This window comes from Pseudophryne corroboree, chromosome 6 (genome assembly GCF_028390025.1).
Source record: "Pseudophryne corroboree isolate aPseCor3 chromosome 6, aPseCor3.hap2, whole genome shotgun sequence".
Taxonomy (NCBI): Eukaryota; Metazoa; Chordata; class Amphibia; order Anura; family Myobatrachidae; genus Pseudophryne; species Pseudophryne corroboree.
In genome coordinates this window covers 349,561,790-349,574,174 of record NC_086449.1, presented here as the reverse complement: position 1 = coordinate 349,574,174, position 12,385 = coordinate 349,561,790, and the positions used below count along the sequence as shown (strand labels likewise).

The following is a 12,385-nucleotide window of genomic DNA, read 5'->3' as shown; positions in this document are numbered from 1 at the left end:
CCAGAATTCTTCGCTGGGCGGAGAATCAAGTAAGCGCACTGTCAGCAGTGTTCATTCCGGGAGTGGACAACTGGGAAGCAGACTTCCTCAGCAGGCACGACCTCCACCCGGGAAAGTGGGGACTTCATCAGGAAGTCTTCACGCAGTTTGCAAATTGATGGGAACTGCCTAAGGTGGACTAGATGGCGTCCCACCTCAATAAAAAGCTAAAAAAGGTTTTACGCCGGGTCAAGGGACCCTCAGGTGATAGCTGTGGTCGCACTAGTAACACCATGGGTGTTCCAGTCGGTCTCTGTATTCCCTCCTCTTCCTCTCATACCCAAGGGCTGAGAATTGTAATAAAAGGAGGAGTGTAAACAATATTCTTTGCTCTGAATTGGCCAAGAAGGACTTGGTACCCGGAGCTGCAGGAAATGCTCTCAGAGGACTCAGGGCTTCTGCCTCTCAGACAGGACATGTTGCAACAGGGGCCCTGTCTGTTCCAAAATTTACCGCGGCTGCATTTGACGGCATGGCGGTTGAACGCCGGATCCTAGCGGAAAAGGGCATTCCGGATGCAGTTATTCCTACGCTGATAAAGGCTAGGAAAGACGTGACAGCAAGACTTTTTCACTGTATATGGCGAAAATAGGTTGCTTGGTGTGAGGCCGGGAAGGCCCTACAGAGGAATTACAGCGGGGTCGATTCCTGCACTTCCTACAGTCAGGAGTGACTATGGGCCTAAAATTAGGATCCATAAAGGTCAAGATTTCGGCCCTATACATTTTCTCTAAAAATGAACTGGCTTCACGGCCTGAAGTTCAGACGTTGTTCCGGGGGTGCTGCATATTCAGCCTCCTTTTGTGCCACCGGTGGCACCTTGGGATCTTAACGTTGTGTTGGATTTCCTAAAATCCCACTGGTTTGAGCCACTTAAGACCATGGAGCTAAAATATCTCACGTGGAAAGTGGTCATGCTATTGGCCTTAGCTTCGGCTAGGCGTGTGTCAGTATTGGCGGTTTTGTCATGTAAAAACCCTTATCTGATCTTCCATATGGACAGGGCAGAATTGAGGACTCGTCCCCAATTTCTTCCTAGGGTGGTATCATCGTTTCATTTGAACCAGCCTATTGTGGTGCCTGCGGCTACTAGGGACTTGGAGGATTCCAAGTTGCTGGACGTAGTCCGGGCTTTGAAAATTTATGTTTCCAGAAAGGCGGGAGTCAGAAAGTCTGACTCGCTGTTTATTCTGTATGCAGCCAACAAGGATGGCGCTCCTGCTTCGAAGCAGACTGTTGTTCGCTGGATCTATAGCACGATTCAGCTGGTTCACTCTGCGGCTGGATTGCCGCATCCAAAATGGTGAAAGCCCATTCCACAAGGAAGGTGGGCTCTTCTTGGGCGGCTGCCCGAGGGGTCTCGGCTTTACAGCTTTGCCGAGCTGCTACTTGGTCGGGGTCAAACAAGTTTGCTAAGTTCTACAAGTTTGATACCCTGGCTGAGGAGGACCTTGAGTTTGCTCATGCGGTGCTGCAGAGTCATCCGCACTCTCCCGCCCGTTTGGGAGCTTTGGTATAATCCCCATGGTCCTTACGGAGTTCCCAGCATCCACTAGGACGTCAGAGAAAATAAGAATTTACTCACCGGTAATTCTATTTCTCGTAGTCCGTAGTGGATGCTGGGCGCCCGTCCCAAGTGCGGACGCTCTGCAATACATGTATATAGTTATTGCTTAACTAAAGGGTTATTGTTATGAGCCATCTGTTACGGAGGCTCAGTTGTTGTTCATACTGTTAACTGGGTATGGTTATCACAAGTTGTACGGTGTGATTGGTGTGGCTGGTATGAGTCTTACCCTGGATTCCAAATCCTTTCCTTGTTGTGTCAGCTCTTCCGGGCACAGTTTCCTTAACTGAGGTCTGGAGGAGGGGCATAGAGGGAGGAGCCAGTGCACACCAGATAGTACCTAATCTTTCTTTTAGAGTGCCCAGTCTCCTGCGGAGCCCGTCTATTCCCAATGGTCCTTACGGAGTTCCCAGCATCCACTACGGACTACGAGAAATAGAATTACCGGTGAGTAAATTCTTATTTTTTTTAGCACTGTGTGCAAGAAACAGCATCGGTGCCCCCCTATAAAAAACTGGGCAAGTGCGTGCCGTGGGCAAGTGCGTGCCGTAGGCACGCGCGCCAAAAAGTTAGGGTCATGGCTTCATGGGTAAGTGGTGTGGCCCCAGAGCTCCCTTTTGCAGATTACGGCAGGCAGAACTCCATTTTACACATTACGGCAGCAGAGTCCCGATTTTTTACACATTACAGCATTAGAGCCCCCCTTTTTCTTTTTCACACATTAGGCAGGCAGAGTTCCCCTTTTATTTTTACACATTACAGCAGCAGAGTCGCCTTTTTTACAAATTAAGCAGGCAGTCCCCTTTTTTACACATTACAGCAGCATAGTCCCCTTTTTTTACACAGTGCGGCAGGCAGTCCCCCCCCCCTTTTTTTTTTTTTTTTACACATTATGGTAGGCAGTCCACCTTATTTACACATTATGGCAGGTGGGAGAGAGAAAGAGACTCACCTCTGACAAGCCGGCATGCCTCTCCTCTTCCCGCCCTACGCTGCACTCTTCGCAGCACAGGGCATGTGGGTGGGCTGGGGGCAGGCTGGGAGAGACGTCATCTCTCCCAGCACATAGGAAGGGAGCGGAGGGGGAGCTGCAGCGCTGCCTGGCTACCTAGGTGAGAGTAGCGGTGATGGCGGGGGGAGGAGGGCTGGACCCCACAGTGCCACGGAGCGGCCAGGTGGATGTTGCCGGTGGCCCTGCGCCTCCAGTGGCACGGAGCTCGCTAAGGCCCTGGCCCCACTCCCTCATATTACAGCCAGTATATACAGTACCATATTACATTACATTATACATAGCCCCAGTCCCCCATATTACAGCCAGTACACACAGACCAATATTACATTATATAAATCCCCACTCCCTCATATTACAGCCATTATACACAGTACCATATTACATTACATTATACATAGTCGCAGTCCCCCATAATACAGCCAGTACACCCGGACCGATATTATATTAAATTATGCACAGCCTATACAGTCCCCCCAATATTACACCGAGTAGCACATTACATTTCACACAGCCCTCCTCCCCCATATCACAGATAGTACACAGCCAGCACCATATTACATTATATTATATACAGCACAATCCCCTCCCCCTCAATATTACACCCAGTAGCACATTAAATATCACACAGCCCCCCCCCTCCCCCTTATTACACAGCACCATATTACATTTTATTATACACAGCACAATCCCCCCCCCCCCCCCCCCCAATATTACACGCGGTAGCACAGCCCCACCTACCCCTTATTACAGAAAGTACCATATAACATTATATCATGCACAGCACACACACCCCTCCCCTGACCACATTATACACATCCCCCCCTTTCTCATACAACCCCCAGCACATACAGCACCCACCTGGCTATGGCTGCTCCTTCCTGTGAAGAGCAGGAGCCGGGGCCGGGACAGTGTGGTGGAGGGAGGCAGCTCTGTGCAGGAAAATGAGGAGGAGCAGGAAGAGGTAAGATGGGCTGTGTGTTACACGCAGCCCTGTGAGTGTAGTGGGTGGAGCCAGCAGCAGGGAAGCAGAGCACTGGCTGTCAGTAGGCCAGCTGCTCTGCGAGTCATTCTCCTGCCTCCGCTCAGGCTCCCGGCTCTGTGTGCACAGCAGGAGGCAGGACGGCTACCGCGGCTGTGACCTCTTACGTGCAGGCCCCGCCCCCCGCAATTCCGGACTCGCACATGCACAGTCCGGATTTACAGGGGGCTAATTTAAAAACCGGGAGGGCAGGCAAGGTTTGCAGGGCAGCAGGATGCTCATTGAAAAATCGGGAGCCTCCCGCTGAATTTGGGAAGGTAGGCAAGTCTGTGGTGTATCCATTTGGCTGTAATCCTCCTGAGTCAGAACTGCAGATGTTATGTTTGCTAATGAACCATTGGACACTGCAGTTCGATACAGGGTCTCAAAAAAATAAATAAAAAAATGAATGTTTCCAAATGAAACAATTCCTCTCTGATCACGGCACAGATATATACACAAGCAGAGTGATTTGTATATATAGATACAGATATATACACAAGCAGCTGATTTGATCAGCTGTCAAAGTATACGGCACAGGTGCCTCAGCAGAGTTAGTAACAGCTGATACTTGACAATATTGACTTCCCACTGTTCCCAATCATACAGAAACACAATATAACATTGAATACATCCCACAGTGGTCTAACAGGGGTGTTACGTTTCACAGGTGTAAAAAGATGCCTTCTGCTGGCATCGGAGATCCAAATGCTGCACCCAAGGACACAGCATTGAATCACCATCGCGACCATGGATTGCAGTCATCTAAGTTTAAGTCTGCTGGGGCCAGGAAATTTGCATTGGAAAATGGAGACACTGGCCTTGGCACACCTACAAAATGGAGTCACCCCTGCTCTGTCCACTCAAACAGCCACAACATGTTAATAATAATAATAATAATCCATCATGTTTATGTATAACTCTTAATGTATGCCCTTAAGTGGATATTTTTTCTCTTTAAGGAAATAAAAGTGACCACGCAGTCAATTTCCTTGATGTGACAGTCAATATTAAAGATAACATCCACACGAAAACGTTTTGAAACCAACGGATTTGGTCACGTACATAGGAGCAAAAAGTTGCCATCATAATTGGTTGGAATCAATACCTTGTGGACAATTAAAACGATTAAGAAGAAACCGTAGAGAAAAGGAAATCTTCCAATCACAAGCAATTGAGATGTGCGACAAGTTCAAAGCATGCGGATATAAATACAGAAAAAGTAAATGAAGCATTGAAAGAGGTGGAGAATTTAGAAAGGGATACAATCTTAAAATCACGGACCAACAGGAAAGAACAAAAAGACAACAAATTTGAGTGGGCCTTTATCACAAATTTCAATTCCCAACACCGGAGTATAGAGAAAATTTGAAAGAAGCATTGGGGCCTATTAACAAAGGACCCCATCATAGGAAACCTTATACCTAAAAAGCTAGTATGTATCTATCGCAAGGCAAGGATCTAGAACCATGGGCAATATTGTATCAACTAGTTTCTACAGATGTGGCCTCTGCCAGGGATGTAAAAACATAAAAGGGGACCGTGGAAATAAGATTCATAGAGTAATCAGAAATGGGAAACCAGGCAAATGTTAATGATTTCATCACGTGCAATAGCAAAAATGTTATATATGCCGTAAAATGTTCATGTGAAATTTTTTTTATATTGGGAGAACCTCAAGACCCCTTAAAGTGAGAATAGGAGAGCATTTGAGGAATGTAAAAAATAGCTTAGAAACACATGCCCTGTCTTAGCATTTAAACAAGTATAATTCGTGAGCATCACATGAATAGAGAAATATGCACACTTATTACATCCACGCACACCTTAATTATTGCACAAGAAGGCATGGCGCAGGAAGTGGTCATCGCCCTACACTTTATAGACAGAACATACTGTGATGGGCTTTTAACGCAGGATATTGGTAGTAAAGAAGGTAATTAGCTTTACATAAAACTTTGTGTCTGTATGTGTGTGTGGGTGAGGGGAGGCAGCTTTACAACAACAGCAAAACCAACTCAGAGTTGACATAAAATGTTTTTATGACTGCTATTCCCTTGGAAAATATTTTAACGTTTATTATCATGGCAATCTATGTTAACCCTTTAAATGCCGTATAGGTTAAAGAAACTGGAGTCATCTTGTAGCAAAGTTGATACATCCATGTTTATAGAAACACTGTAAAGTTTGAAACTGATTGTGATGGGTGGAAAGAGCCACTGGGCCCACCACCAGCTCCTGCCTGACATCAAAGGTACAGTTAGTGGAGAATAGGTGATGTGAGGCCCAGTGATGGTCCTTAGTCCTGTGCTGATCACATTGCTATAACTGTAATTGCTCATTCTGAAGTAGGTATCATATGAGATATCTCTAAATAGTTGATTGCCCAGTTCTGCCTGCACTTAGATCTGATCCACACGGAAATCTAGCTGCACATCTGAAGATACGAAGCATTCAGGCTTTTTATCCTAATTTGATTTCTTTATTCATAGGTCTATTTACTAAAGGGTGGTACACAGGGGAGATTTCTCCTGGAGACATGTGCTGAGCAATCTAGCACAGACCGATCAGCACACATCTCTCCCCCCGCTCAGCACAGCACGATGTGTATTGAGCGGGGGGGGGGGGGGGGGGGTCGGGGGGGCGTCGGGCACTCAATTCATCCAGCGGTGACATTAGTGATCTGCCAGATTTGGCATGCATGCATGTCAAATCTAGAGCCGGCGATAGCGACGCACAGGGCCGAGCATTGCTGTCGCCGGCACACTACACACGGAGCAATGTGTTCTTAATTTCTAAGCAGATTGCTTAGAAATGAAGTGAACATCGCTCGGTGTATACCTCCCTTAAGCCTTGAATGGAGATAAAGTGGATGGAGATAAAGTACTGTACCAGCCAATCAGCTCCTGTTATTTTTCAAACACACCCTGCAACATGGCAGTTAGGAGCTGATTGGCTGTTACTGCATCACCATCCACTATATCTCCATTCAAGGCTTAGTAAATAGATGCCTTAATGTTTTAATACTTGTGAATAAAAACAATGCACTTTTCACCGTAGCCCTCTCTTCTCTAAGCTGTTTTTATTTTTAACTTATTTGTTTAAAATTATTTTGTAAGTGTATTTCCTCCATTTTTTATATCATTGAAAACAAGAGGGATATACTGCTGGTAACAAGATATTTTTCTCCCAGTAACAAAACACATATGAAAAGTGGTCATCAGTAATGTGTTCTTTGGATAACTACTTACATAAAAAGCTTAGCGAATGAAAGTGTCCGGTAATTTGAAGGAAAGTATAAAGCAGTTAGAGTTAAAAGTGCTTCAGCAGCAACTTGTATGTCACTTTCCCAGCTGTGTGCTGGTTGTCCTGCTGGCTGAGGCAGCAGTTCATTGGCACTTGTTACATCCTTCACGTACAACTACAATGCTTTGTATGCTGAAAGTGGGATAGAGATCATTGATGATTTACAATACGAGCACACAGAACACAGCTCAGACTGCAAATCCCATGGTAGTGGGTATGCCAACCTCTAGCTAAAACTTTCACCTCTATTTCATTAAATTGAAGTGTCAAACAATATAACTGAACACATTTACGTATGTATAACTGCAGTTGTGCACCGTAACTTCATTTTAAAGCACTCGATGAATGTAGGAAATAATGATGTACAAATACTCTACTCACGGTATATAGGTGGTAACAAGTTCCATAGTGTCTCTGAGGCTGCTGTTGCTGCAAAGGGTTAGAAGGTGTGACTGCAATCTGCTCCGCAATGGGTCACAAGGTGTGACTGCAAACTGCTCCTAGCCAGGGGAAACCCAAAGGACAAGTAATGTGTTATCAGCAGTGAACCAATGAGAAGGTTTCCAGAATGGATAGCTAAAGGCACTGCGGACAGATTTATTAAAAGTGACACCCATCATAGAAATGCTACAAAAATGTCCTTTATAGGAAATATATGTAACCTGGAAATAAAAACTAAAATTCTAACCATACTGTATAAACATCAGCAGATGGAACAAGGCAGGAGCTAGTGTAACGTTAAAGCTTGTGACTCCATTACATATTCCTCACTACCCAATATTAGCAGTAGGGTAATGCCAAGGGAAGCTGCAAGGAAATAAATAGGTTATTTTATGTTCTTGTGATTTACATACCTCCCAACATGACCCTTTCCAGGAGGGACAAAATGCTCTGTTCTTGGACTTCTCACTTAATTTATTTATTTTATTTATTATTTATTAATAGTTTCTTATATAGCGCTGCAAATTCCGTTGCACTTTACAATTGGAAATAACAATGATACAACAAAACTGGGTAATAACAAACAGTCATAGAGGTAGGAAGAACCTGCTCGCAAGCTTACAATCTATAGGGAAATAGGCATGTATACACAAGGATAGGTGCGATCTATTGCATAGTTGTCCGCCAGATTGCAAAGGTTCTTGGTGGGCTGAATGAAATGGTCATACAGCAATTATGAACCGGGGTCGAGAGGAAAGGAGAGTGAAGAATGAGAAGACGTGAGGATATGTGTGGACTGTGCAGAGTGGATGCAATATGATAGGAAGGTTTATGAAAGTTATGTGGGCGGTTCTGGAATTTGATATGCTTGCCTAAAGAGGTGAGTTTTCAGGGAACGCTTGAAGGTTTGGAGACTAGAGGAGAGTCTTATTGTGCACGATAGGGCATTCCACAGAGTCGGTGCAGCCCGATGAAAGTCTTGCAATCGTGAGTGGGAGCGAGTAATGAGTGTGGATGAGAGACGCAGGTCTTGTGAAGAGCGAAGAGGGCGGGTTGGGAGATATTTTGAGATAAGCAAAGTGATGTACGTTGGTGTCATTTGGTTAATGGCCTTGTGTGTGAGTAAAAGTATTTTATATTGAATACGGTAGAATACAGGTAACCAATGGAGGGACTGACATAGTGGATCTGCAGACGATGAACATCTAGCGAGGAAGATTAGCCGTGCATCTGCATTCAGAATGGACTGTAGTGGTGAGAGTCTCGTTTTGGGAAGACCAGTTAGGATCAATGCGACCAGTTAGGATCAATCAATGCAGGAGATAATGAGAGCATGGATTAGAGTTTTAGCAGTGTCTTGCGTAAGGTATGGTCGTATTTTGGATATGTATTTTAAATGTATGTAACATGATCTTGTGACAGATTGAATGTTGGGAACAAAGGACAGATCAGAGTCAAGGATGACACCTAGGCAGCGAGCTTGTGGGGTAGGGTAGACTGTCGAGTTTTCAACAGTGATAGAGATATCAGGTTGGTACCTACTATTGGCCGGTGAAATATAATTAACTCTGTCTTTGAAATATTAAGTTTGAGGTGGCGAGATGTCATCCAAGGTGAAATGGCAGAAAGGCATTCAGTGACACGGCCCAGTACAGATAGGGACAAATCAGGGAGGATAGGTAGATTTGAGTATCATCTGCGTACAGATGATACTGAAATCCAAAAGAGCTGATTAGTTTACCAAGAGATGAGGTATAGATAGAGAAAAGCAGAGGACCCAAGACTGAGCCTTGCGGTACTCCAACTAAAAGAGGTAGCGAAGAGGAGGTAGATTCAGAGAAGCGAACACTGAAGGAGCGATTAGATAGGTAGGATAGGAACCAAGAAAGGGCTGTGTCTTTAAGATCTAGGGATTGTAGTGTTTGTATGAGAAGAGAGTGGTCAACAGTATCAAATGCAGCCGATAGATCTAGAAGAATAAGTAGTGAGTAATGGCCTTTAGACTTCGTAGTGACCAAATCATTAACCACTTTAGTCAGTGCTGCCTCTGCGGAGTGTTGGGTACGGAAGCCTGACTGAAGTGGGTCCAATAAAGTGTGTGAGTTAAGAAAGTGTGTGAGTTAAGAAAGTGTGTGAGTCGAGTGTAGGCAAGTCTCTCAAGTAGCTTAGAGAGACAAGGGAGCTGAGAGATAGGGCGGTAGTTTGAGAGCGTTAGGGTCAAAATTTTGTTTTTTCAAAATGGGAGTAATCACTGCATGCTTGAAGAGAGAAGGAAAAACACCAGGGGAGAGAGAGAGATTACAGATGTTAGTTAAGTTAGGGATGAGCACCAGAGACAGTGCCCTCACCTGTCTTGAACTAGTTACTTGATAAGTAAGGTGTTTCAGAACAGGTAATGGTAATCATAAATTAAGAGGGAAGTCTAGGAGCAGAGCATTCTGTCTCTCCTGGAGAGGGTCATGTTGGTAGGTATGTGATTGAAACCTTACAGACTCTTGCTAGGTACACACATGTTCATCAGACTGTAATAACCATGTATGTGATATTGGTGAATATTATACTGACTAATAAATGTACTCCAGAGCATAATCCAGCTTTGCTTCCAAAATCAGGTTAGATTATTTATATACATGCTGTTAACAAAATAACTATTTTATTAGTTTGCTACCCCCTTCGAGACACCAGCTGGTGGAGGCTCAGGACTGACAATGCACATGTGGGGATTGTTACATGTCCATTGTAAATCAAAGGGACAATGTTAACTAGGATATGTGTGTGAGTTACTATTAGACATTGCGAGTGCAATTTATGAAAGTAGCCATTTTTTAGATTTTTAGACAAAATGGTGATGCACTATTTATTTATTCTTTTTATATAATTTTGGATATGCTGTGAGATACGAACATTATAGCTGGGGATCTGTGAACCAACAAAGATTAAGGGCTCTATGTACTGTAGTAAACATTGAAACATCTTTTCTCCAGCATTCCCTATTTATAGTAGAGATGTGTGCTGGCCCCCATGTTTTGGTTTTGGATCTGTATTATCTTCATGTTATGTTTTTTTGTTTTGACAAAACCGCCACACGTGTTTTGGATTTAATTTTGGATCTGTATTTTAAAAAAAATGTATATAAATGTTTTAATAAAATCACATAATTTGGGCCTTTTTTGTTCCTACGGTATTATTAACCTCAATAACATTCATTTCCAGACAATTTTGACTATCTCACGGTTTAGGCCAAAGGCTGCAGCGAGCTGGCTGGTTACTAAGTGACAGAGCAGTGGCACAAACACACAGCAGTTTGTGGAACATCTATGAAACATTGCCACACAGCAGCAACAGAAAAGAAGAGCGGTGCAAGATGGAATTGGCCTGGGGCCCTCCCAACCACACTTATGTTGGATATTAAAAAGCACATACACGGTTTAATAAACTTAGTACTTCAGCAACAGCGACTGACACTTTTGTGGCTGAAGTACTTTGTTTGTTTGGGCCCCCACAAACAAACTACCAATGGGCTAAAGGCAACTAAGCGAACAGTACTGTCAATACTCTCTACAGTGGCAAGATTGTGTCATCATTACCATCCTCGCCCTCATCAATGTTTACATCATCTTCACTCAATATTAACTCATCCCCGCTGGAATCCATCATTACAGCAGTCTCCGTACTTTGATGTAATTGCTGGTAAAGGTCTTCCTCATAGAATTTTCCACATTTTGAGGAAGTAACCTCCTGCGCTGATCGCTGACAAGGTTCCCGGCTGTACTGAAAACTCTTTCTGAGTACACACTGGAGGGTGGGCAGATTAATTAATACAAAATGAGTTTGTACAAGAACCTCCAAATTTTGCTTTTTTTTCCCTTCCAGTAGTTAAAGGGACTCTGTGACATGCATATTTGTACACTCTCATTAAACTAATCCTCCACCATTCATTGGATGTTTAGCGTATCAGATGGAGTTATGGTAGAGGTGCCACTAATTTTGGACAATTCTTTTAGACCCGACCAAATGTCAAAATGTTGTGTTGACTCATTTGCATCACCATTGGGTCTCTTGGGAAAGCTCAGTTTTTTCCTGGCAGCAGTAATTGCTGGAGAAATTGAAGGATGAGACATTGTCGTGTCATGTACCACTTGAGCAACTTAGTAATAAAAAGAGGCGATCTCCCAGCGATGCTATATACAAGTTCCACATCCGTGTGTATTCCTGTTCCTCAAACAGAGAACATAATATACAACATATCCATTAGCAGGTATTGATATTTCCACAGATGACTTCCAAGGTCACTTTTTATTTTTAGTGACTGACCTGTGCTAAATGAGATGCGTTCCCATAAAGGTTTCTTTCACACTTTATATATCAACAGCCTTCTAACCCACGGCCTATCTGCACCAGGCTTACCTTTAGGATAAGCCCTATATGCACTGAAAGGTATCTTTTCCAGTCCTTGTTCGTATCCGGACTTCCGTTACCTCCACTCAAAATGGCTCCAAGCGACAGCAAATGGTGAAAAAATATCTCTTTTTATTCCAAAAAGAATTATCCCACAACAATCTGGAACTTGTATATAGCATAGCTGGGAGATCGCCTCTTTTTATTACTATTGTGTCTGTAAAGGAGTGGTTCTCTTTTTTGGGGATCTGCCGAGTTGAAGCTAGGGCGCAAGTTACTTTTTACCTATTTTTAATTCACTTGAGCAACTTCCTCACCAGGAGCTCTTTGCTTCTATTAAGATCTCCGTCAGTTGGAAAGAAAGACACAATGTACGACTTAAACCTAGGATCAAGCATAGTCACAAAATGTAGTCATCCGATTCAAGATGCAGACAACCCTTGGATCCTGGCAGAGCGAATAAAATCTTAATTTACAAGTCCGACATCCTTAGCGGAATCGCTTTGTTTCATCTCCTATTTCTGAAGCTGCTTTTCCAAAAGTGTAATAAGGGCAATCACCTGAGTCAAGCTGGCAGTGTCTGAACTCACTTCACAGGTGACTA

The 12,385-nt window shown here is 43.8% G+C and overlaps 1 protein-coding gene across 1 annotated transcript in view; it reads right to left on the bottom strand.

Moving 5' to 3' along the window:
- Positions 1–12,179, bottom strand: part of LOC134934568 (stimulated by retinoic acid gene 6 protein-like) — a 140,630-nt gene extending 128,451 nt beyond the window's left edge. The window contains exons 1-3 of the mRNA XM_063929980.1: positions 12,099–12,179; positions 10,971–11,178; positions 3,477–3,651 (exon numbers count right to left, since the gene is read on the bottom strand). Coding sequence (XP_063786050.1) covers positions 3,477–3,651; positions 10,971–11,178; positions 12,099–12,179 — 464 coding nt within the window. The remainder of the gene's footprint in view (positions 1–3,476; positions 3,652–10,970; positions 11,179–12,098) is intronic.
- Between the last annotated feature and the right edge of the window lie 206 nt (positions 12,180–12,385).